The sequence below is a fragment of the Glycine soja genome, chromosome 20, assembly GCF_004193775.1.
Source record: "Glycine soja cultivar W05 chromosome 20, ASM419377v2, whole genome shotgun sequence".
NCBI classification, from domain to species: Eukaryota; Viridiplantae; Streptophyta; class Magnoliopsida; order Fabales; family Fabaceae; genus Glycine; species Glycine soja.
Genome location: NC_041021.1, coordinates 8,752,887 through 8,780,723, shown reverse-complemented (window position 1 = coordinate 8,780,723; position 27,837 = coordinate 8,752,887). Strand labels below are relative to the sequence as shown.

The 27,837-nt window shown below is 33.6% G+C and overlaps 1 protein-coding gene across 1 annotated transcript; it reads right to left on the bottom strand.

The window, feature by feature from the left end:
• Positions 1-8,573: 8,573 nt before the first annotated feature.
• LOC114401847 lies at positions 8,574-27,570 on the bottom strand. The gene is made up of 19 exons (XM_028364431.1): positions 27,420-27,570; positions 26,896-27,035; positions 25,977-26,074; positions 24,641-24,840; positions 23,635-24,456; positions 23,368-23,516; positions 23,027-23,239; positions 22,507-22,656; positions 21,259-21,370; positions 19,496-20,377; positions 19,231-19,379; positions 18,896-19,114; positions 17,933-18,082; positions 13,095-13,209; positions 11,897-12,571; positions 11,625-11,773; positions 11,283-11,501; positions 10,466-10,615; positions 8,574-9,377 (listed from the first exon to the last, which is right to left on the bottom strand). The coding sequence occupies exons 1-19, from the start codon at positions 27,568-27,570 to the stop codon at positions 8,820-8,822; spliced, it is 5,301 nt and encodes a 1,766-aa protein (XP_028220232.1). The 3' UTR covers positions 8,574-8,819.
• Positions 27,571-27,837: the final 267 nt, after the last annotated feature.

Sequence of the window (27,837 nt, the reverse complement as noted above, 5' to 3'; positions counted from 1 at the left end):
GGAGAAGTGAAGTGGAAAAGGGTTGAGCCCCTTAGGCATTTCTCTCTCTTTCGAATTTGCTTAGAAAAATTATTTCCGTGAAGAAAATCCAAGCCGAGGCGCTTCCATAACGTTTCCGTGAGTGATTTCGCGAAGGTTCTCGACCGTTCTTCGACGTTCTTCATCCGTTCTTCATCGTTCTTTAGTCTTCAACGGGTAAGTACCTCAAACCAAGCTTTTCAATTCATTCTATGTACCCGTGGTGGTCCACATTTGGTTTCATGTATTTTTATTCTCGTTTCATTCACTTTTTATACCCCCTTTTGACGTGCTTAAGCCATTATTTTAAGTCATTTCTCGCTTAACCTAAAAATAAAATAAATTTCCACCGATCGTTTGAATTGTATTATCCGTTAACTTTGGTTGAAATGAATTCCGACCGATCGGTCGTGCCGTAACCACGTTGGAAATCAAAAAAAGAGGTAAAATAATAATATAATAATAATAAAAAAATACCCTATTAGTAAAATAAAGCGAAAAATCAATTGGACGTTTTCTCTTTGGGATTTCTCATTCTTGATTGAATTGACTAATAACTAAAGTGAAACTAAGGCTAAAATCAACTCGCCTAGTCAAGCTCGTCCATAAAAATAGGTTTTTGAAGTTTATCATTTCAAATTTCTTACTAAGTAAAATGGATCATTTTCAAGGTCCAACGCCTTAAAATGATCACCTTTTAAGTAAAAAAGGAATCACTTGATAAGAAAGAACTACGTAGGTCTGATTTCCTCATCGCAATTGAGGAATACGTAGGAGCAAAGGGAAACACCCTTGTCGACCACAAAAAGAGAAAAAATATAAAAAGGGTATAAAGGATATAAAGACATAAAAAGGGAACGTAAAAATCAAAGTCATGTTTGCACATTCGATTAAAGGTTGTCGTCCCTTGGGACGGACGTGTGGGGTGCTAATACCTTCCCCGTGCGTAAATACAACTCCCGAACCTTTCACTTTAAAGTTCGTAGATCACGTCTTTTCCGGTTTTTCTGACGTTTTCCTCAAATAAACGTTGGTGGCGACTCCGCGCGTATTCCTTTCGTGGAACACGCATCCCGCGAGTCACGCGTCGCCCTCCCGCCGAAGGGTAGGTTGCGACAAGCCCAAAGTAGGCAGAAGAGCTACTATGATAAGAGAAGAAAGGATCTTGAATTTGCTATAGGTGATCATGTATTTCTGAGAGTCACTCCGTGGACTGGGGTTGGTAGGGCGTTGAAGTCCCGTAAGCTCACACCTAGATTCATTGGTCCCTTTGAAATCCTAAAGCGTGTCGGCCCAGTTGCGTATCAGGTGGCTTTGCCACCATCTCTCTCAAATCTCCACAGTGTCTTCCATATCTCTCAGCTCAGAAAATATGTCCATGATCCGTCGCACGTGATCGAATTGGACAATGTCCAAGTGAAAGAGAACTTGACATATGAAACACAACCACTGAGGATCGACGATCGTATGGTTAAGCAGCTAAGGGGGAAAGAGATTCCCTTGGTCAAAGTAGTATGGGGAAGTGCTTCGGGCGAGGATGCCACCTGGGAACTAGAGGGTCAGATGCGTGATGCATATCCTACCTTATTTGATACTAGTAAGTTTCGAGGACGAAACTTTTTTTTTACGGGGGTGGAATTGTAACAGCCGTTTTTTTTAATAAATAAATAATACAGTAATAAGTTAATAAATAAATAAATAAATAAAAATATAATTAGGTCATAAATCTCCACTATATAAACCAAATGTTAACCTAGAGCAGCTTTTACAAAACACTTCTGCCCCTTTTTCTTTTCTAACGCACAAGAACCCTAACAGAGCAACCAGAGGAGGAGCTCTAGAGAGCACCAGAGACGCCACCATTGCTAACAGAGAACATTTAAGTGACTACCTCGAGGTAAGGGATGAGTTACTCACGCTTGGGAATTAGAATGAACATGTGTAGGGATCCCTAGAGAATCAATTTTTGGGTTATTTTGGGATGTTTATGAATTTAATTATGTTTTCATGTTTAATCGCAGATTGAGTGTGTTTGATGAACCAATTGGTGTTCTGTTGCGACTTTGTTGTAGTATTGATGTGTTCCTGTGTTAGGTGTGTACCTTAGGAATTAGAATTCTTTATAATTAGCATAAAAATTGTGTGGTGGTGATTTTGTTTATACCAGATATGGTGGCCTTTCAATCTTGTTCTTTTTATTTTTTTTTATTATTTTTTTTTCACACCGCAGTGTATACATGTACATATATATCGATACTGTTTTTATCTTTTATTTCACGTAGGTGATTTCTCGTCATGAAATTCGTATGTGTAGGGATTGTTGGATAAATGAATTGGCTAAAATCATTTAAAGAAATCAACTTAAGTTGTATTCACATTGTAATTAGGCATTTTCTTGATGTTGGTAACTTAGTTGAAATATTTTTTAGCCTTAGGAAACATTTGAAAGTATAAAAAAATGGTTTAGTACTCTATTTATTTTTGTCTTAGTGTATTTCAAGTAAACACTTTTACTGTGATGTGCAATAATAATAAATAAATAAATAAATAAAAATAGGGTTATAGATATTATTGTTTCATAGTGATTATTGTTGTGACTTTATAGATTAATTGTTATAGAAGTTCTTTTTATTTATTTTGCTGAATTAATATATTTCGATTTAATTTATATTTTGTGATGTCAAGTAAATGTTACTATTGAATCATATGTGTAGGGTGCATGAGATGCAATAAATTATTTTATTATGAAAATGTGATTGAGATGATGTGTAAGTGATAATCAATTGATACGTGATGGATTGTGAATTACATGACTCTTGAGATGTTGTCTGTTTTGAATTGTGAGCCATGAATTATGTAATCACACAACTGTAAGACCTTTTAAGGGCGACGAGTTAATGCGCGATGAGTTGTGATGGGATCCACTGTGGGAACCCGACGAGCTAATCACTTGAGGTGCACTGGGTTAAAATATATATATATATATATATATATATATATATATATATATATATATATATATATTTAAAATATATACAATTGAGATTTTGAAAACAATTGAGTAGTTGTGTGTATTGCATAATTCATAGGTAGAGTCTGTGTGTTCAAATGTTTTTTTTGGGTTGGACCTGAATCAGGAGGGAGAAGCCCTGACGGACTCTTCAGAGTGTAGGCCTTGGGGGTCATCCGGTTTGAGTGCTCCTGTAAGCCTGTGCCGATCCCACATGGTTGGAGCATTCTCGCAAAACAACATGACCCTGACTGGTCTCCCTATGATTTCACTTAGTGAGAGTGACCTGACTTGCCCATTGTGAGGCATGTCCTGTCATATACTCCTAGGCGCCCGACAAGGTTTTTCACTGAAAAATGGTACCACATTGCATGTAGGCTTAAGTCTTAGTATAATTGTTGCATAACGCTTGTGTTTGAATTTCATTGAGTTAACAATTGTGGTTGTTGTTATTTTATGGAGTGTGTAAACTTGAATGGGTGTGAATAATGTGTGCGATTTTGTGCAGTAATGTTATTTATATAAATTCAGCTTTAAGTATTATATATTTCACATGCTCTAATGTTTTATTATATACGAATGTGATAACTCACTCCCGGTGTGTGTTTGTGTTTGGGCTAATTGCCACTTTGTTTCAGGTGAGCCTTCATATGATGAGTCACATGCTAGAGATGGAGAGAATTAGTCTGTGATAGGGATATGCTCTGATAAGTGTGATATTGGGGCATAGGACTTTACCTCGCATATTATGATTTTCACATGTTATGATTTACTGAATGATACAATTGCATTATACTTTTCTACTTTAGTTTCTTTTTATTATTTATTTATTTAGAGTGGATGGCCTTGTTTTGAGCCGGAATAATCTTACCTTTTATTTAAAAAAAAATTCTATTATGTTTTCACTAAGTGAATGTGAACCTTTATCCTTTTGAATTGATTTAAATTAAATGTGTTTAAAAAGAAAAATTATTAATTAATTTTGCATGTTTTTTTTCTTCTCTTTTATTATTATGTGTTTATAATCTTTTAAATAAATTTTGTATGATTTATTTAATTAGTTAGTTATAATTGTAAGGGTAGAGAGTGTCATATCGTTGAATGTTATTTTCGACCAACGTAGAAAATCATTTTTTTAGTAGTGTTCTGACATTGAAGATGAAAATAGGTGATGACAATTTACAAAATTATAACTATGGTGAAGTTGATACAAGTAGTCCAAAGAGTTTGATATGTTAAGCTGATATTGATTTTTATTTTCAAAGAGTCCAAACTTTTAAAAAAATGACCAAATATATATAAAAAGAAACAAAAAAAATATAGAAATCAAAAGAAAAATATAAAATTTATTATAAAAAAGTATTTAAACCTAAAAAAAATTATGGCATGTTCATTTGGAGCAGTTATTTTTGTACCCAAAAAAAATTGGATTTTGGGAGCAGTCTTTTCTCTCTATTCTAGCCTTTTAGAGGTGTGTTTATTATCCAGAATTAAACACGGTATTATCATATATGCAACACTTTTACATTGCTTAACTAATTAATTTTTAGAGGTATTTTGGTTAAAGAAATTACTATTTAAGAAAAATTTGAAAAAATAGCATCGATCTCATTTTGCACCTTTATTTTAATTCAAATATTTTTTTCAAATATTTTTTATTTATTTTTTCTTTCACATGCATATGATAAAACTTACCCTTATGTTATGTGAATCTGTCTAGGGTCCCACCATAGGAAAGAATTTTATAGCCATTAGATATCTATATCTTTTAATTTATGGATGAGATTTTTTGTAATTTTCATTTTTTTTATTTTTCTCTTCTTCTTTCCAGATCTACCCCTTGCACAGTGCCTCTTCTTCTTGCAGAAGTTTCTGCGTCAGAGACGTTGGATTTCACAGTATTAACATCGGTGGTCAATCGATGTTGAATAGAAAAGGAAGTTTTAACATACGTTGGATGAGCTTCTCGTATTTCTCGATTTCCTCACTACTAGAAAAGGAAGTTTTAACATCGGTGGAAATCGACATTTAACATCGGTGGTCAATCGATGTTGAATAGGATGTTGTTGAAAGTTAAAAGTTTCAACATCGGTAAAGATGTAATAATACTGAACCCAGTAAATGACCAAATAAAATGAAAGAAAGCTATATTTAATTTTCTATTTGAATTCTTTTACTAGATACATTTCCATCAGTCATCAGTCAGTGAAGATGCAATAATACTGAACCCAATACTTGTGGTACACATAAATTACATAAAATGAAACTAGAATCACAGAAGTCCTTGTCAAGGAAGGTAATTGATAGTAATATAGAATCTGTCCAGCCACCATTTTACACTTACATATGTCAGCATTATGTGCAGTAAGGGCCCATTGATTCCCCCACCCCCCACCCCACTCCACTCCCTTTTATTCTCTCTCTTTCTCTTTTTTGCATGGGCATACTGTTCTAGCTTTACATAAAATGATGTAACTTATTTGTATAGTTCTTTCTCCCCAAACTTAGCATGAAAAAAATTATGATAAATAAAAGTTGAATACCAAGCATCACATTAATTGAGAATTCAGATTGATGTACTTAAAAAATGGATAGAATATTAGCAATTTCAAACATTGAAACAATGTTTCGTATCCCACTGTCAGTGTCCATAAGTCCATCAAGATAATCAACTGTATAAAATTCCTTACAAACAATATTGAGTTAGGAAAATTTTAAAACGAATTATCTTCAATTCAAAAAATTTAGATGTTTCCAACTAAATTGTGAAAATCATTCATGCCTTGGAAAAGGAGAAAAATCTTTCCATTGTGACATAATCTTTATACGACAATTGATATTAAGTGCTTGATACTCATCAAATTTAAGCAAGTTTTCAATCCCTAGTTGAAGCTTGGCATTTTATTAAATATAATAGACATCCAGAATCTAGATGATTCAGTAAATTAGCAAATTAACATTCCCTTTGCCTTTATTGTGGGACATGGATATTTTTTGCTGCATTTCAGCTGATATGGTTTTTAAGGGAGGGGTTCATTTGTCTTTTATGCAATGTAATTGGTTTCTCTTTTGATCTATTGCTTGTCTTACTGTTATATACATTTTTCTTGTTCACAAGAAATACTATAAATTCCATGAGGCAGGGGCAGGGGGCCTAGATTAATGAATGAAGTTTAGTGTTGGTTCATTTTACAGGAGCAGAAAGCCAGCACAGTGCATTCTATAACTTTAATAGACATCAACAGCATAATCTGAATACCTGACCAATCCACCCAGCCAACTCATTTGGATTTGCAATAGTTGCTGACAGGCAAATAAGTTGAACTTCTTTAGGGCAATAAATAACCTGCAGAAATCATCCTAATATGCATGAACAAATAGGAGAAGTTGAGCAAGCTATGTAACAAGAAAAGTCAAAAAATAATGCTTACAATCTCCTCCTAGATTGTACCACGAGATATGTCAGTAAGGTAATGAACTTCGTCCAAAACAATCACATCAACATTTACAAGTCCACTTCCAGAAGAAACATTACCAACACTACATGAAAAGCAGTAGTCAATAAGTACTCACATTCCACCGCAGCCTCCGCAATCAGCGTCTTCTCGCTGCTCGTCGGAGCGGAAACCACCACCGAGAAGCCTCTCAAAAAAACCAGTATCGCCTGCCGCTGAAACTCAACAAAAAAAAAAATCAAGACCTCAACACCCAAGTTTCGAATTTCTCGAAAACAAAGAGAAACAAAAACAAACGGTGAACGAACCTGAAACTTGTCAATGCGGAAGTCGTAGACGGAGGTGAGCTCATCGACGTCAATGAGATCGGCGCCGAACTCCCTGACTTCATTGCATAGCTTGTCGACTCTCTGCCACTTGAATCCACTGTGCCAAGCGAACACGTCGGCCTCGTCAGAAGCCTCACCCAAAACGTCATCGTATTCGTCAGCAGAAACGTTGTCTTGGTCTTGGTCTTCTTCTTCATCGTCTTCTTCGTCCTCATCGGCGTTGGAGAAGGCACGAAAGGTGGAGGTCGGGGACTTCAAGGAGAAGGAGGCGTGGAATTTGAGGGAAAAATGAAGGGATCGAGGGCGAAGGAGAGAGAATGAGAGAGTGGTGGATGAAACCAATTTTAATTCTAGAACACTCTATGAGATTGAATGTGAGAGTTCTGATTCTCAAAGAGCTAAATGCCTCCTTGAGGAGTTCTTCACCCGAAAGAGAGAGAGAAGAGAGAATGAGTTCAAAAATGAAGGGTCACAAAAATAAAAGGTCTCTGCCAACGATAAGATAAGAGAGAAAAATAATAATAAAAATATAAGCATTCAAAGACGGTGAACCAAAACCGTCTTTGTACAGAAAAGCACTACGACGGTCTTTTTAATGACCGTCCTTAAATTTATAATTTAATTACGAGAATGTCATCCCATTATTTTCAAAGATGATGGTATACCAACCGATGTTGTCAGTGCGTTGTAATAAAAGGATTTTGTAGTAGTGCCTAGTGATGCAGAAATGGTGACTTTCGGCATAGAGGCTGCTATGCTTGATAAGGTTTTTCTTGCAACTTTCATAATTTTGGATCACTTGATTGCAAAACGAAGAATAAATAAAATGGATTTCATTCCTCTAACTTTTTCAATAATTTCAAATTTGTCCCCATACTTAAATGATGATGTATTTACATCAGGGTACAACACTATCCAATCATAATTCATTATTAATGACTTTTAAAATTTAATACCTATGTACTGATTATATTATCATCTAATCACAAATCATCCTTTAACTTATTTTAAGATAAATATTTTAAAAGTCTTTGAAATTATCATATAGTGATTAATGATTGTGTAAAATCTTTATAATACCTTTTCTTTTTAATCTAAATATACCAAAAGGATAAATGATTATTGACTTTTGAAATAACTGTTCTAAAAATCTAATAATTATGAATGTGTTAAAATTAAAGGTCAGAAGTATTGTATTATTATTTTTTCGGGAGTTATAATTCAATACTTTTCCTTTACCGTGTAACCTTCATTTAGAAAGAAACCCCTAATCAAGAAGTGATTATATATTGAATGGATAGTAATCTTGATACACACAAAATGAACAAACCTTTGCTTTAGAAAAACTAGACCCAAGCTTACCTGGGTATAGGCAATAAGAGAAATATTAACAATGCATTTTTAAATAATTGTTTTTCAACACTCTTTTATAATTAGTAGAAATTTGCTAAGAATCACAATATTGTATGAATTTAACTCTATTTGATTAATTTCACTCGTAATTTTAATTTTTAATAATTTTAACCAAGGGAGGAGAGTGTGTCGCTAACATTTTTCTTTAAACAGCAACCTCTAGATGTTTGGCATTGACGTGTACCACTTGGACTAAGATGAAACGGCATATTTTGAAACCTTTTATTATTTATAATTTCTTTCAAAAGAGAGGGGAAGCAGGTAAATGAGATTATTGTAAAAGTTGTCAGTGAAAATCCAAAACTTATATATCAATATGAATAAAATTAGGACTCTGCATAATGTTGGTCACGGATAATCCTCTCATGCATAATCTATGTTTTATGCCAAGAAAGAAATCCCATCCCATGCACTTAAGATGCTGTAAGAGATAAATAAATGTACGTGTATAAAATGTTGTTAGGTACAATAATCCTCAGAAATGCTAATTTAGTTTCCTTCCCACTTATGTGTATGATTCACTCATTTTTTTTTTCTTCATAGGTTGTTACAAAACAAATGTGTAAATGTTGCTTTAAATTTTGAAACAAATACTCAAATGGAATCACACCAGCCGAAAAATTCTTTACATGCTGTGTATTCTTGAGCCCCTTGGTGATAAAATTTTCTAGCTCCACCATAAGATAAGCACCCTTCCCATTTTTGACATAGCTTGGTGCTAGAACCTTCTTTTTCTTCTGTTTTCTTACTAATTTCACCACACTTTGTGTAGGTATCACACTCTTGACTAACTTCTGGTTCATTATTGCCTCTACTACAAGTTATTTGTTCCACTCTTTCTTCTCTATTCTCTGTGCCTAAATCTTCTTCTTCTTCTAGTGTTTCCTCCTTCTCACCTTCTTTGTGATTCCTCCTTACCTTTTCACTATTCTCTGTGTCTAAATCTTCTTCCTCCAATGATTCCTCTTTCTCACCTTCTCTGTGATTCATCCTTACCTCTTCAGTATTCTCTGTTCCTAAATTGTTTTCTTTCAGTGATTCCTCTTCACCTTTTGAGTTTTTTGCATCTGAAACATTTGAGTTTTCTGGTGAAAAGTCTTCCTTTACATAGAGGCCATTGCTATTTGCTACACATGGCAGTGCAGAGACAACCTGCAATATTACCAAGTTAGTAATATCAGTCAAATGAGTATAAAGAGCATATTATATCAAAAATGATTCTCTCACACCTATAAGGGGTGTGAGATGGAAGATACAGAAAAAAAAGGAAAAGAGAAGAAAGAAAGAGAGAAAATGAGGGATGTGATGAGTGATGTAATGAAAAAAGAAAACAAAGATAGAGGGAGAGAAGTGAGTGTTAATGAATGTAAAAAAAAATTAGACTTAGAGAATTTAATGAATTTAATTTGTGAAGATTTTAAGTAGAAAATGAGAACTTAAAAGGACTTTAGGTGGAAGAAAATCGAAGAGGGGATTAAATTTTCTTTATTTTAAAAATAGAGATTTAATTAATCCAAAATATACTTATGGATAAAAAAAGATCCAAATATACTTGAATCAAAGTCATACGCAATCCAAAATTAAAAGGATCAAAAGTGCATTTAAACTTACATTTTAAGATATATCTTTAGATATGGATGGATCATGATCATATTTATCTTTGAAGTTTGAACTATTGACTTTGTAAAATTATAAATGTTTACTATGATGCATAGCGAAAGGTTATTTCACTAACTTCACATTCTTGTCATAGTTTAGAATCAACTTTTTAAAGCTGAATCTGAATACAAATATTGAGTTTTTCATTGTTCATTCTGGGGCACTACCATAACTTGTTACGATTCAATCAACTATCAACTACTAACTAAATGATCTTCATTCCATCAAATTTAAGACTGACAAAATCATGTTTTTAAGATTTTTAGTGATTTAGCAACCTATCAAATTAAGAGAACTGTCAGAAATACACTCTCTAACACACTCTTTAAACATATCTTATTGGTTAAAATTTATAAAAAAAATGACAAAATTAAGCACTAAATGCACTTCTTATTTAAAGAATCTCTATCTTGATTTTTGTAATTTTCAATAAATTTTAACCAATAAAAGAGAATGTTAAAAGAGAGTATGTTAGAAAGTGTATTCCAAATTCCAATCACCCTTCTTGAATTAATATCCCAGCAGAAAATAACTTGTACAACTTATCTTCAACTGGCATATTCCCAATATGTAAATCTTACCATATTCATTGTGAATCTTTCCTTTGGATTCTTTTTCAGACAATTTTCTGTTATGTGGAACAATGAAACAAGTTCTTGTTCATCATAGGAGCTTCTGACTTTGGGATCCACCAACTGTCGATACTCTCTTCGTCCAAGAAGTGACCTTACCTGAAGAAATTTGTTCAATGCACACAAGGAATGAAATCAATATGATATAACAGTCTGGTTTTATAAATGAAAATAAAACAAACATTTTATTAAATGTAAGAAAAATGCTCACGTTCCTATCATTAGGACTTGCGGTTCCAATTAATAGAAATAGTTGAAGCCTAAAAATGCACAACTGAGAAGTAAAATAAAAATAGGTTATGGAATAGGTTTACAAGTAGATTCTAATGGTTTATATGAAAACTCCAAGAGCAAGAAATGACTAAGTGGACCAGAAGAATCAGAAAGAAAATTTTGAGATGCTCCTCCAACCAATTTACTATCAAGTTTTGACATGTAAATATGCTATTGATAGAAAATGTGATGAATTGTACAAACTTGTATAGTTACTACAGATAAAAAGGCTCACTGCTATAGGATATGTGTGTTTTAAAAATGACTAGAGCAATATAGAATGAAGTACCTCACAAATGGCTATTTTCACTATTCACTGGAATATATTATCCCCAGATAGATGAAGTGTGAAATAATAACAGTAATGCAGCAAATGTTCTCAGATATGGTTGGACTATATATTAAAGAAAAACGAAACATGTTTGTTGCAAACATAACCCTAATTAATTGCAGTAGCCAGTAATTTATAGAAACACAACAATATGGCTCTTACACATTCAACAAGACATTTCTGTCCTAATATTTTATCTGCTATCATACGGCCGGCAATCAACTCTACAAGAACTACACCAAAAGAGTACACATCTGCCTCAGTTGATAATTCTTCACTCTCCTGACACTCTGGTGCAGTGTATCCACAATTCCGTATACTTTTTTGCTTGCAGACATTCTTCAATTCACATCTTTCTTTTCCAAACACAAAATCTCCTACCTAAGTATGCATTGCATTCAACAAATTGTTAGTTTGTTATGATAGCAGATTAGCTTATTCAAATTGAAACTTAGTATAATCACAAAAACATAGCTCCAGAGCATTAAGGTTCAAGTAAAGTACCATTGGTTTGAACTCATGATTTAGAAGAATGTTACTAGGTTTTATTCCTCCATGTACTATATTATTCTCATGTAGATACTTTAGACCTCTGGCAACACCTATTGCAACTTTCACCCTTTCTCCCCAAGTCAATGATGTAGCACTTTGCCCTGCATGATTCAGAAATTTCCTGTGTTATATTAACATACTTTAGCTATGTCCTTGTACATAGTACTCAAAGCTCATTTAAAATAACTTGTTCTAAATTTAACATTTCACATGTTTATCCTTACTTGATAAGTACTGGTCAAGTGAACCGTTGCATGCCTTCTCGTATACAATTAGCAATTGACTTAATCGTATACACGAACCCAACAGCATGATCACATTTTCATGTCTGGCATTTATGAGCAATTGGAATTCTGAGATAAAGACCTTCTGTTCTTGTAAGCTTGTGAATGTGTGTTGCTTAATAACTATTTCTTGGTTATTCTCTAGCTGGCCTCTGAAAGCAGGTCCATATTCACCTTCACATAGAGAATACTTTATTGAAAATCCTTCTGTAGCAGCTTCAAGTTCTTCATAAGTATATTTCTTTTGCAATCCACTGTATGGACGCCTACTTCTACAGATTGAGCATACAGAAGACTTCGAATTCTCCAAAATGACTTTCGCTTCATTCGCATTCTTCAAACCCTCATCACAGCTTCCCTTAATCTGCAGTTTTTCCTGGATTTTTTGGTTAGAATTTTTCTCATCAATCACGTCATTGCTGATAACTGTTACTCTGGACATCTCTTCATGGGGGCTGCTCTGCACATCTTCTCCACCCTGTATCAGTTGATCTGCATTTCGCTGACCTATTATGTCATTGGTTATGACTGTTAATCTTAGGCTTCTTTCCTCCTCATATTGGTTTCTGCCAATCCATTCTTGCTCCTGCTTCACTGGATCAGCTTTCATTTGACCTAGCATTTGGTTATTATTAATCCCTTCCAGCCTCCTTCAGTGAAAAAGCTAAAGAAACAAAGATAGCAGAAACCTAACTAGTATTTAATTTAGTGATTATATGATTTTTTCTTTGTGGATTGATTTGGCATATTGAAATAAAATAGTATTCAGCTAGTATGACTGATAGTTAACTGGATCGAAAATATGATTATTTTTTAATTCTCTTTTTTTACTTACTTTTGGGGTCAATTATTGCATGCTGAAAAGTTCCTCTTCATCAGGAGATCCTGTTGCCATGTCAGCTTAAGCTGCCTGTATGTTACATTACATTTTTCTTTTGTGGGGGTTTCTATTTTTAATATTTTTTTATCTCTTAAATGTTTAATCCTGTAATATCACTCAATTGTCTCTTTTAAGTTTTCTGATCTACTTTTGCCCATACATTTTTAGTTATAGATCTATCTTATTACTTTTACCCATATGTCTTGTTTTGTGATTTGTCTACATGTCTTGGCCCTCTTGCTAGATTTCCTAAATTACCTTGTGTACTAATCATGGCAGGCTCATCATGTGGTAAGCATGAGTTTTCTGGAGGAGAGTCTTCAATTACAGAATACTCAGCTGATTCTTCTATGCCTTGTAATGAAGATACAACCTGAAATAGCCCGAAGAAAACTTATGCAAGTTTCAAATGTATGTGCTGTTGACAATGTATTTTATTTAGTTGTCCATAAGACTAGTCATGTGATGACTAGGACATGACTAGTTTGTTTACTATTATTCTTTCTTTTCCTTAATTAACATGTGAATTGTATACCTATTCTTTTACCATAAGTTCATTTAAGACCCGTCAATAAAAAATAAAATCTTTTTCACATTGTTATCTTGGTTTTAACTTTAAGGAAAATACTACCCATACTACTCTATGTATGGTTTATTTTAGCTCTAGGGTACCAAAGAACTTCATATTAAATGGTTGAATAAACTTTTCTTGTAAAACCATAAAAGCCAAAAAAAAAATTGCTGCTGTTAATCAACTTATCTCATAAATTATTTGTAGAGTTCTTCTGTTGAACTTCATAGTGTCCCTGGTGAAGAGCTATAAAATCATTTTTGGGCTCTAACATATCAGTTTAACCTTTTAGATAGAGTTAGATTCTTCTACCTTCTGTTATATAATTAAAAATTCAGTATATGGTAGTGTTTAGTATTATTTACAATCTATCAAGCTCAATGTGCTTTCATTGAGAGAGAGCATGTCATACTTGGTCTCAAAAATACAATCATTCCTAAACTAATAGCCTAAACTTCTACGAGAGTTGGCATTTGGCATAGTATCAAAACTTTCTTAACTAAATTGTCAAGAATTTGACTTTTGTAGCTGTCAATCATCTTGTTAAACTATAAATTCAGAAGAAAGTTTGACGTGCTTGTTCTTTGTGCATGCTTCTAGCTCAAAATGCATTTTTGTCAAAGAACATATCATGATTCATGATGATTTAAAACTATTCTAGATAGCTCACCCAAAAGATTAAGCCTTTCAAGATGATTAGTTTTCTTGATCATGACATTAACAAAATCCATTGTTTTAATGCAAGAAGCTACACTACTTCTACTCCTAATAAAATACCATAAAAAACTAGAGAAAATCTATAAAGATATCAACGAGATAAATTTCAGATTTCTTCATTGCTTCCTCAATAGGTGCAAATCTTACATTATATAATAACTCTAATGGATGACAACCATACATGTGTCACCATCTAGTATTTTAGGAAATTAAAATGAAATCAAATAACATCAAAAGTGATACAATCTTACCCCTCAAGGGTATTGGATAGAAGACTCCAAGAAGATTGAACTAGAGCGATTAAAGAAGGCCCTAGGATTCTCAAGAACCTCAAGATAGATTTCTGAGCCTATGGGCCAAGATTGGGTCCACTCTTCTTTGTAAATATTAGAATAGTTTCATGTCTAGTCATGAAACTTGTCACATAAGATTTATTATGTTGTGCTAAATTTTATTGTTTCTTTGTCTAACTCATTTGTTCATGAGTGTATGAAATTCTTTTAGCCTTTAGTTGATTTGAGCCAAATCTTGCATGTTAATTAGTCCTTAACATGTTCATGCAAAATTCTTAGAGAGTCTTTGATTGTGAACCTTTTCTTGAACTTTTAGGTTTTCCTATGATTGTGTCTATTGTGAATTTGAGTTTTGGTGATTGAATTGCTGACTCAGATGTTGATTCTAAGTGAATATTGAGCTCCTAAAAATGTGGTAAACAACCCTAGTGAGTTCAACATACATAGGAAGGTTGAAAATAAGCCCAAGGCAATCAATATACATGCTTAAAAAATTCGAAGTCTCAAATCGCTGGTGCTGACAGCTTGAACATACGAAATTGTAAAAATTACTGGGAATTGGTCACTGTGAATTTTGAGCTGAAATTTTTACATAATTTTCTAGACATCTGGAAAAAAATTAGAAAAAAAGAAAAAAGTGATTTGGATAAAAGGAAAAAATATGCAAAATCACACAAGTTGGTAGAAAAATCAATATCCATGAAAAAAAGTGAAAGGGAAGTGTGCTTGTTGTTTTGGCTTAAAATTTGTTCTATAACTGGTGTCCATTTTATACCAATCTTAGTTATGAAATTTCAATTGAAAATTAGTGTGAAAACAAGTTCAAAAACTAGAGGTTTGTTGAGTCTTTTTTTTAGTTTTTTTACTATACTCTAGAGTCATTCTAAGTTTCTCTTTGAGTCCTAACTTGCTTCTATGTCCTTTTCATTGCTTTAATTGTTGAATAATCCTAGAGTCATTCCTTTTCATTTCATTTTTTGGTCTTTGGTTATTGTTTGTCTCTTTATTTCCTTGTTTGTGAGTTGTCATATAGGGAATCAAAAAGGAAGATTGGTGTCATCCAATGAAGAACTTCAGTCAAGAAGTAAGGGGCCAACCACTTTAAGAGCTATTGGAATAAGAAGCACTCCAAATTGAGTGAAACATCAAAGAGAGAATAGCCATCAAATTGAGGACCTTTTTTTAATTGGCAATATATTTGTAATTGGACACTTGTATGTTTACCTTTATTACTTTCAAATTTTGTAATAAAAAGGTCTTTCATTGGAAGTAAGTTGAGAGCCTCCAATAGGTCACCCTACTTCCATTTGTGTGTAATAATTTTAGACAATTTTTCCTTAGGATAGTGAGTACTTTATTGGAAACCTTAAATGAGGTTATCCAAACATTCTTAGGATCCGCCTAGTTTACATCTCTTGCACTTTATTTTTTTGTTTATTTACATAGCTTATTTTCTTTACTAGTCTCGTCTAGTTTATCTTGTTATTGCATAATACTTTCTTCTTACTTATCACACTTATCTTGAGTTCTTTTAAATCATAGGTTTTACCTTTTGCAAACCCCCAACAAGAAAGAACTACAACTTAGGAACCAACATGAGTCATCACTCATCCAGTGTTAATGGTGAGGGTACTAGTCATAAGGACCCTCAATCTAGAATCTTAGATGAGTTGAGTTCCCTCAAGTTATATATGGAAATAAAAAAACTAAAAAGAAAAGAAAAAGGAAAAGAGAGGGTAGAAAGGTTTGTCCCATAATTTTTCTATACTTGTAGCACCACTCATTGAGTTGGTGAGCAACCATGTTCCCTCATGGGAAGATGCCCAGGAAAGAGGTTTTCATACCTTATCCTATTCTAACATACCAACACCACTAATATATATATTTTTATTCTTTTTACAAGTGTCAAGGGAAGGAGCCCAGAGTATCAAGAACCTCAGGATTTGAGGTCAAATCCTTTCCAAGGGGGAGGAGATGATGCAATCCTTTCAATGATGATTTTCCACCATGGAGATGCAGCGGAAGATAAAGGAGAAGAGGTGAGAGGAGGCGCCATCCACTAAGGAATAAGCCATGGAAGAAGGAGCTTCACCACCAAGAGAGTGACTTGGATAATAAGCTTAGAGAGGAAGCTTCAATGGAGGAAAAGAAAGAAAGAGAAAGAAGGGGGAGCATGAAATTGAAGGACAAAAAGAGGGAGAAAAGTTGAACTTTGAAGTGTCTCACAAGACTCTCATTCATCAAAGTTACAATAAGTATTACACATGCTTCTATTTATAGCCTAGGTAGCTTTCTTGAGAAACTTCTTTGAGAAGCTTCTCAAGAGAAGCTTCCTCGAGAAGTTAGAGCTTAGCTACACCCCCCCCCCCTTAATAACTAAACCCACCTCCTTGAGAAGCTTTTTAGATAAGCTAGAGCTTAGCTACATAGCCCTCTAATAGCTAAGCTCACCTCCTTGAGATGAGAAGTTAGATCTTAGCTACACACAACCCTTATAATAGCTAAGCTCACCCCCATGCCAAAATATATAAAAATATAAAAAAAAGTCCCTACTACAAAGACTACTCAAAATGCCCTGAAATACAAGGCTAAAACCGTATACTACTAGAATGGCCTAAATACAAGGCCCAAAAGAAGGAAAAAACTATTTTTAATATTTACAAAGAAGAGTGGACCCAACCTTGGCCCATGGGCTCAAAAATCTACCCTGAAGTTCTTGAGAACCCTAGGGCCTTCTTTAGCAGCTCTAGTCCAATCCTCTTGAAGTCTTCTATCCAGTACCCTTGGGGGTAGGATTGAATCAAAAAAGATATTATCTAAATTACCTAATCTATAAAAGTCATCTATTTGAGCCTCGTAGGCCCATCCTATCACTACCGATGGGTTCACTTGGACCTTACCCTCAAGGTCCATCCTATCATACACTACTTCTACTCCTAATAAAACATCAAAAGAAGAACAAATCAAGCTCAATTTTTTTAAAGACCTTGAGGGTAAGCTCCAAGTGAATCTGTCAACAATGATAGGATGAGATTAAAGAAACCCAAATAGGTAGTTTAAATATTAGATGAGTTAAGATTATCCTTTTTATATTATTCATTTCTATTTTAAATTTTCTAAAGTTAAATGAGGACGTGTTATTGACAACCACTAGGTTATATATTGTATCCCTCATTTGGTTATTATCATCAATGAAAATATCTAAATTGATTTTATCTTCTCTCTTAGTTTAGGTAGAATGATAAGAATGGTGATAGAATATTTATCTTGCGCCTATCATCAATTTTTTGAGATTTGCTTTACAGTTTAAGCTTTTATGTCCTTATGGATTTGCTTTACAGTTTAAACTTTTATCTCCTGCAGTTATTTGACATATATAATTTTATTATACAGTTTCTTATTTATCAAGTAACTATCATGATCTCCATTGACTTAATGCTATACTGTATGAAGTAGCATGCTTTCTTTTCTGTTTTATGCACTTTCTGATCATATTCTACGTCACTTAGACTTACCATATTCATTGTTATTCTTTCCTTAGGATTCTTTCTGAGACATTGTTCTGTTACTTGAACCAACCATAGAAGTTTTTCTTCTTCATAGGAGTTACTGATTTTCAGATCCACCAACTTAGGGTACTTCTTTCCTCCCAGTAGAGGCCTTGCCTAGAAGGGAAAACAAATACAAAGAATTTGGTATGATGCACATAAGAAATCAAATTAGAATGTGAACACCAAAATTCCCAAACCAAATAATGAGTTGTATAGGCAATTAGTTTTATTTGCTCAAGAATATTTAGTCCGAGGTTTTGGTTTTTTGTGACTATGGCCTATATAAAATGAAACATTGATGAATCGAAACTGGATGTGAAAAAAACATTACAAGTTAAGTGACTGCTCCACTGTACTCACACAAAGAAATATGATGAACGAGAAGCATAAGCATCATCAACAACATATTTGCATGGCATTACACGGTCTAATGCTATTTTTAGAAATCATGTATACATCATGTTTTGATGTGTAAAAACTTTGGAAAATTATGGAAGAAATTACAAGCAAGATGATCTGTGAAGATTGTATTTCTTGCTTCGAAAAGATAAGCATGCCTGAGAACATATCAAATAGCTTATATTGAATAAGTATTATCACAAAAAAAATATAATGCCCTGATAACTTTTTGTGTAAACAACAAGGGAGGATGAGAAAGAAAAGTTCTTTTAGGTATCCCCTGACTTTTGCTTTCCGAAAAAGAAACATTATTCATTTGCATATTAAAAGAAGGATGAGCCATTGCACAAGGCTTCCACCTTGTGGGGTTTGGAGAAGGTTGATATACGTGCCCTACCAGCAAAGCTGTTTCCAGAATTTGAAGCCATAACTTTCTGGTCAAGTGGTAGCAACCCTACCATTGCACTAAGGCTCATCCTACATTCATTTGCATATTAATATATCAAGTTATTATCATTATCTTCTTACCCAGTCAACAAGGCTTTTTCCACCTGGTAATTTGTCTGTAGCCCTCCGGCCACTGATCAGCTCTAAAAGAACCACTCCAAAGGAGTACACATCTGTCTTATTTGATACTTTTCCATTCTCAACATACTCAGGTGCTGCATATCCAGAATTCCGTACACTTTTATCTTTGCTGGATTTCTTTGGTCCATGTTTCACTTTTCCAAAGTCAAAATCTCCAATCTAAAGATATATACAAGTAAAAGTAGGAATTTGTTTGAAGATAACATAATTATGCTGCGCTGAAACTTAAGACAGACAAAGAAAAGCTTCAAATACACCAAGAATCAAGTAAATACCCGTGGTTCGAAGTCATGTGTTAGAAGAATGTTACTTGGTTTTATATTTCCATGAATTATGTTATTCCCATGTAGGTACTTTAAACCTCTGGCAGTACCCATTGCCACTTTCAGCCTTTGCTTCCAAGTCAATGACTGGAAACTTCCCCCTGCATTATGTTTAAAATTTCCTTTACATCTTCATTCAATTCTCCAATGAAATTTCATGCATAAAATTCTTAAACTAAATTTGTAGATAAGTAAAAGGTCATGTATTAGTCCTTACTTGTTAGGTACTGTTCAAGTGAACCGTTGCATACTTGCTCATACACAATCATCAGTTGGCTTTTATTTGTGCATAAACCCAACAACATGACCACATTTTTATGTCTAGCACTGATGAACAACTGTACTTCTGATTTTAATATCTTCTCTTGGTGGGATGTAGTAACTTGATATTTCTTAACAACTATTTTTACCTGTCTCTCTAGCAAGCCTTCAAAAGTAGGTCCATCTTCTCTTTCTGATAACGAGTTCTCAATTGAAAATCCTTCTGTAGCTTCTAGGAGTTCTTCATAATTAAAGTCTTTTGTCCATGCATTGTTCGGACGCCTACTTTTGCATATAGAGCATGCAGAGGACTTTGAATTCTCCAAAATGATTTCACCTTGACGCTCATCCAGTAAATCGTCATGGCATCTCCGCTGTGTTTGTGTTTTATCCTGGACCAGCTGATCTGCTTTTGTTTGATCTATCATTCCACTAATAGGTTCTGGTATTAAGCCTATTTTCATTTCAATAAAGTTTATCTCCTCTTCTTGATCCTGGCTCAACTGATCACCTTTTGTGGGACTTATCATGTGGTTGACACTAATTTTCTGAGTTGTGATGCCTTCCCTATGGAAGGTGCTTGGCATCTGTTCTTCAAACTCACTCAGCTGATTAACTACTGTCTGATCCATCATGCGGTCATTGATTATCAACTTTCCTGAGCTCTTCTCCTCCCCTTGGGGCCTTCTCTGCATCTGTTCTTCAATCTGGCCAAGTTTATCGGAGTAAAAGTGATTATTTTCAATTATTAGTCTTAACTTCTTTTCCTCCGCATGGAATCTGCTCTTGATTTTCTCCTCTTCCTGACTTTGCTCATCAGCTTTTGTTGTTGTTGGACCTACATTTGATTATTGTTAAACCCTCCTGTCACCTCTAGGAAATGAAATAAAGAAACAAAGCAGGATCTTAACCTATGAAGTAAATAGCGTCTCCGCAAGTTATCTAAGGGGTATTAGTTTGAATATAGAATATGCAAACTAAACATTTGTTAATATAACTTAGTCAAAATATGCTTACACTAGTTTTTTGCTACTTATTCTTTGAAAACTTTATATGCTGACACATACTTGAATCTTTTCAATATTAGTTGTTTGGATATTAAATTGTGCATCTACTGTGAATTTGATACTTCTAATTGCTTTTTGTGCTCCTTTGTGTATTATGCTGACATTATTTAATAAACTAACATGTGATAAATTAGTACATTATTAAGTTATAAAGCACTTATACCAATGCCAATGAAGGTTGACTCAACTAGGAGGATTAAACTGTACCAATGTGGTCCTTCATTGGTATATACCAAGAAGTGGTTTCTTTTAACACGCACTAACCTGTAACCGCCCTACCCCTAATCTTTCTTTTACCAAAAGAGAATATACTAATATTGGTCTTCATTGGCAATCCTCTCCTGCCCCTCGTTTTGGAGGCTGTTATGCTCTTCTACCTTTCCCTTAAACTTTCACAAGTTTTAGAATTTTCCAATAAAATCCACTACAATTTGTGCTTTCCAGATTATATTTATGCTTAAGTTTTCTTGTTCCAGATTTTCTGTTACTAAAGGATTTACAGAAGCTGTGTGTGTTTGATCCACACACTGCTGATTTATTTATAATCATAACGATGCTACAATCAAGGATACAATAATGCACAGGATCCATAAATATTAGTTATACCGGTTTCCTTATTTACATAAGATATGAGTAGATATTTAACAGTTACCTTGTGAACCATTTATGTCTGGCACAATTGTTGAATCTGATATAGCTGGAGTAATGTCTTCTGTCATGTGGCAGGTTTCACTTTCTGCTATGCCTTGTAATGCAGAAACAACCTGAAATTGCCCAAGTGTATGCGATTGAAAAGGTATATCTGAGGCAATAATAAGATAGGCACTTGAACATTTTTGTCTACATGCAATGAATCCAAATAGCAATCATGAAAAAGTGAACCTCATTAATTCAATCATGAAATAGCAATCATGAAAAAGTGAACCTCATTAATTCAATCATGAAATAGCAATCATATGGTAAAGATGCATGCAGATATTCTAGGTCTGTCCAGACAGAAAAAATCCTCGTTATCAACATAGGGTTAGTGCATATTGTTATTTGCACATGTTTATCAGGCATACTTGAGTATTATTCTTTGATTAATTCTTAATATATAACGTATCATTGAACTTGGAAATATTCTTGAAGCTACATCTTGAATATATCTTGAAAATTCATTTCGATTTCATAGGGTATCCTAATCCTTCAATCTAGAATTTCTCTTTTTTACGACCGTAACTTTATATATATCATCAGTTTACTACCTTTATTCAATCAATAAAATTTTTCTATATACCTTTATTAGGGAGAGTTTGGTAGGGGAAAAGTTTTTTCATGTCTGGGAATCATGATTTAATGTGTAGTTTATTTCCTCTATCTTTTGGCAGTATATTAAGGAAAAACATGGAGAGAAAAAAGAGCATGATTTGGCATGGTATTAGAACATTGTTTATTGAGGGATTTGGAGTTGCAGTTTAGAGTTTAGTCATTACTACCCTCAATCTTGTACTCAAAATTTCAATTCAAAGTAATGTACATTTTTCTTTTGTCTAAGACCCTTAGTATTTCGTAAGCCACATTGAGCTCTGACTAATTCAAATTGAACCAATAAGACCCATTTAAAAAGGTAAGGCTCTCATGTTTTATCCATTCCCGATACTAAAATTTGAGACCATACTTAAGGGGAATCAAACTCCTTATCAAGTGCAACAGGTATTGGTAAAGTAATGTATATTTTTTTGTTTACACTATTAAGTGGTGCTTTACAAGAGGGTCCTCATAAAAGCATCCAGTGCTTTGCTTAATACTTCAAGCCTTAGGTTGAGTGGCTACTATTACTATATGGGATGGGATATGATACTTTCTTCGTTTTGTACTTTGCATATTGTGATTGGCATCATAAATTGTTGGAACTTACCATATTCATTGATAATCTTTCCTTAGGATTCTTTTTTAGACATTGTGTTGTTACTTGGACCAGCCAACGAAGGTGTTCCTCTTCGTATGAGTTTCTGATTATGGGATCCACCAACTCTGAGTACTTCTTTCTTTTAAGAAGAGGCTTTGCCTGAAAGAAAGAGAAAATATTAAATGTATATGATGCCATGGGAAACAAGGTCAATGAGAAAGTAAGCATTGAAATTTCTGAGTCATTTAATGAATCAATTCCATTTATGACTTATGAGGGACAATACAACTAACATTATTAATTATGAATATTGTAAATCCCAACTGAAATGGAAGGATATGCTTGAAAACTGCTTTGTAAATTTTTTGGATAAAGTATTATCACAAGAAAATAAAACATTCTCATAATAATGTAAATCTTTTTTTAGATATTCTCAGCCTCGGGCATAAGATTGTAGACAATTAAACTCACTATTGATTGGTATTTTGATAGTTTGCTTGTTGTATGTGAAAGTAATGTTATGTCTTACCCATTCAACAAGGCATTTATCTTCCAACATTAAATCTGTAGTCCTTCGCCCTGTGATCAACTCTAAAATAACCACACCAAATGAGTATACATCTGTCTTAGTTGAAAATTTCCGCTTTTCCTGGTATTCTGGTGCTGCATATTCGCAATTCCCTTTGTTTTTATTTTTGTAGGACTTCAAATCTAGTTCTTTCCCATAGCCAAAATCTCCAATCTAAAGATATGTATATCATTTAAAGTAAAAGTTAGTTCCATTGATGACAAAAAGGCATATTTTTATTCAAAGTTAGACAGACACGAGAAATGCATCGGCATCAAGGTTGTCAAGGTTCAAGTATGTACCATTGGTTTGAAGTCATGTGTTAGAAGAATATTGCTTGGTTTTATATTGCAATGAACAATGTTATTTTCATGTAGGTACTTAAGACCTCTGGCAATGCCTATTGCGACTCTTTTCCTTTCTATCCAAGTCAATGGTCTGGAGCCTTCTTCTGCATAAATCAACAAGAGCCATTAGTATGAAAATTTTCATGAGCCTTTTATCATATAATATCAAATTCTAGTGTCCTCTATTCATACATCAAATTCTTGATATGATATATGTCTTACTTGATAGATACTTGTCAAGTGAACCATTGCATGCATACTCATATACAGTGAACAGGAAACATTCTGCTGTAGATGAACCAAATAGCATGATCACATTCTTATGTCTAGCTTTGAGGATGGTTTGCATTCCTGAATTAACTTTTTCCCTTACTTGAGTGTTTCTTACATCATGCTGCTTAACCACTAGTTTCATCCCTCCCTCCATCTGGCCTTGGAAAGTGAATAGAGATCCACTTTCAGAGAGACAATTCTTCAATGAAAATGCATCTGTGGCTGCTTGGAGTTCTTCATAACTAAATTCCTTTTTCCACCCAATATTTGGTCGTCTAGTTTTGCAGACAGAGCAGAAAGTGGACATTGAGTTTTCCAAAATAATTTTCTCTTCCTCTCCATCCAATATAACCCCATTGGATATGCTCAGCATCTGTGCTTGATTCCGGCTCAGCAGATCATCTATTGGTTGATTAATCATTTCTTCATTCTTTTCTGGATTCCTCAAGTCCCACCTCTCACCATTGAGGAAGTTGTTTGTCTTTTCTTCATCTTGGTTCGGTTGATCACCTATTTCTCGAGCAGTTGTTTGATCATTTTTAATCACAATTGTTGTGTCCTCCTCTGTCTCATGGGGCATGCTTTGCAACTGTTCTTGATCTTGGCCTTGCTCATCTCTTTCTATTTTGTCAATCATTTGGTTACTATTTATTTCTGTTCCATCCATTGTCTGACATGTTTTTTCATTAGTATTGGTAGTAATATTTGAGCACCCCTCTTCCTCATAGGGCCTGCTTTGTATCTGGTTCAACTCATCAACTTCAAGTGTGCCTATCATTAGATTGCTATTAGTTGTAATATTAGGTGTTCAAGAAGATCTATACTGAAACATCCAATGAAACAAGGGAAGGAGATCTTAAGGGAACATTAAAATCATTAAAATTGAAACTGACAAAGGACAGAAGACATTATAATTACTATATGGGTTGAAATCAAATAATGTTCCTGTACTCACTCTTGGGGAAAACATCAACGTTGAAAAGATCTTTATATGGAACACTTGGTAAGCTTTCATCATATGTTTCATGGCCGTTACATGGTATTTCGTCTGGGAGATCTATAGGTCGTAGTCGAACAATCCGATTGTTATGCCTTAATATAGATATACCACAAGAAAGCTTCTCCAGGAAAAACTCCTTATCTTTCTTCATTTGCCTGTGAACCAAGTGCATTTATTTTTAATTAATATGAGGTTTTCTTCAGATTAATGGTACAACCAAAGATGTTTTTATTTGATATTTGCACAATTAAATAGCATATTAATTTATTTTGTATTTTGAAAATGTTCATTTCAAGTTTATATACATTATACATTTATTTCAAGCTCCTGAATCCTGATTTAAGAATGCGGCACCATAAGAATGTGCTTGAATGGATTAAACAAAAGTATAATAAATTTTCAAGTCCAGTGTAACTAAGCTAAACTTATAGGATAAAGTCGAAAACAAATAACTATTGCCAATGCAAGCATCCAAATTTTACTTATACAACAATGCACTAATGCATCTTTTCTCTATTTATCATTCTTATTGTGTTCATTGTTATTTAATTTTTCTTGTCTATTTGTATTCAAGTCTACTTGATATTTCTTAGCTCAATTCAATACTATAGTTATGTACACAGTGGCTGAATTATCTGAATAATTAAATTGTCTTCTAGGCATGACATGCTTGTGATTTTTAGCTGGTAGCTTAAATCATTATCTAGGAGTAAAAGTGAGATTTCAACTACCATACCTGACCTATAGTTTAAACATCTATTCTCCTGCTATTTTGCTAAAAGTGATTCTAACTAAAATTATGCAATCAATGGAATTTTACTCTTCTCAGATTCCCAACAGTATCAACTTTGTTTTGAAATTTTGCTGTATGCTAGCTAGAAACAGCATACTTGAAGTTGTAAAAGGAGGGTGAATAGTTTAGGAAGCCCATAATAAGAGTTCATTTACGTAGAGAGATGAGATTTGTATATATTTTATGCTACATCAGTTGGTGGATTTTATTAGATAATGTGTTGTGATTGTCTTCAGATGAGGTAGTTTAGAAAAAGTATTTTATCTGTGGTCTTCCAGTCTGTGTATAAGTCTCATCTATGTGTTGGAAATCCTCCATGAAGAGTAAAGATAAATCATAACGTGCCATTAAATGTCTTTTTATGCTGTTAACAGAAGTTGCATAAAAAACTAGTTTTAACTGGCTCTGGTTTCTACATGCAATTCCCCTTCATATGTCCTTGCTTTAGAATAATAATACTATTAGTGAATTCAGATTTTTGGTTAGAGTTTGCCTGACCTGTCAAGTATCACCCAAGTTGCATTGAGTTTTGTGGCCTGTTCTAAAGCCACATCTTTTGGTGAAGATCCTGGAAACAACTTTATCTTAAATGCAACCTGCAAATATTATGCACAATTTTACAATTTGCAAAAATAGCAAAGCATGTAACATCACAGGATGGTTATATTCTTTTCTGATAATTATTTCTTCTTAGGAACGACACAAATGCATATAACATCTTAGGTACTGTTAGTTTTTGAGAGCTTCTCTATTGGAAAAAAGCTCCTATTGGAAACATAGAGCTTTTTTCCAATAGAGAAGCTCTCAAAAGCTCTTCTAGCCAAATATCCAGACAGGCCCTAGTAAATAACCAAAAGAACAGTTTGCATTGATTGATTTTCATCCATTAAAACTATCAATTATACTATGGAAATTGAGGATGATGTATGGTCTATTACGCAATAGATTTGAGTCAGTATCTATGTATTAATAAAATTAAAGACAGTGACAGAATAATCCACACCTTGGCTTTTAATTTTAATTTCCTGAAAAATGTACTTTCTTACTTTAAATTTGAAGGAGTTTGAAGGAATACTATTTGGTCCGGATCTAGGAGATATAGAAATGTGCTGTCTGTTTTACAATGTTGAAGGTGATAATTGTTGCATGTGGATGACTTGTTTTGAATTAGGTAATGATGTGCAATGTAATTCTAGTTTGTTATATAATTTCTATAAAATTAAAGTATGACTTACACTACCTGTATTAAAATGTTTTTGTAGATATTCTTGTTACCAAATATAAAAGTGACAGAATCATGAAGTAGTTGTCTTATTACACTTCATGATCTGGTTAGACTCTATAATTTCACAAGCTTCATACTAAAACAATCTGAGCAATAATAGAGATAAGGTTTATTAAAAAGTACTGATATTACCTTATTTGATGCGTAGTGTTTAACAATCTGAGCAAGCCCCTCATCCATCAGGTAGTCTTGTTTCTTATTTGCAAGCTCTTGCTCGATGATCCTCTGGTTTACCCCAAGCAACTTGTTATCCACCGTGATTCTGTACCCCACTACAAAAGGAATTGGACGAAAAGGAAACAAAATTAGTTAGTAAAATGAATGTTTCTCAAAAGGGTTACAATGTTATTCATCCTGAATTACTCAAACACTATTTAAATCTGTGATTTTTATTTTTATTTTTTTCACTTTCTTTTCTATTTCGAGGGGATAAATAATTAAACTTCTGAAATAACAAAAGGGGTTGTCTAACTTACTCTATGTAAAAATGGGGTTAAACAATTTCAATAGATATGATTGGTGCAATTCTCTTATATACTATAAGATATTAATTGCTCCAATCATTTATGGCTCATTTTTACTAGAGATAAGTTAGACAATGCCATATCAAAAAAAATTAATCTTAAAAAGCTTCTTATCTGTGGAAGATTACTTACTAGGATGATAAACCTCATGCAGGATTGCAACTAGGGTCACCACATCTTCTGGCTTAAGAGATAAGCCATTTATAATCCAATAAAAAACTCTTAAATTAAGTGTTTTAGATGCATCCTGGATCACCACCACATTCTTTGCTGTTGTGGCCATGTTATCTGGCTCAATCTCTCTACAACTGAACTTTAGGTGGTAAAAAAATGGTCAAGAGAATGTGAACACAAAAAGAGCCGCAAACTTCACATAGCCAGTAACAATTAATGCCAATGAAAAATTATGTTGAACAGAAAAACTTCTTCAAAATCTATGGTTACAAGGGACATGTTGGAGACAAGATGTTTATACAAATTGTGAAGTATCATTTCGTATTAACATGTCAAGATTACATTTCTTGCTAATATCGGGTTTCCTAAGTAAATG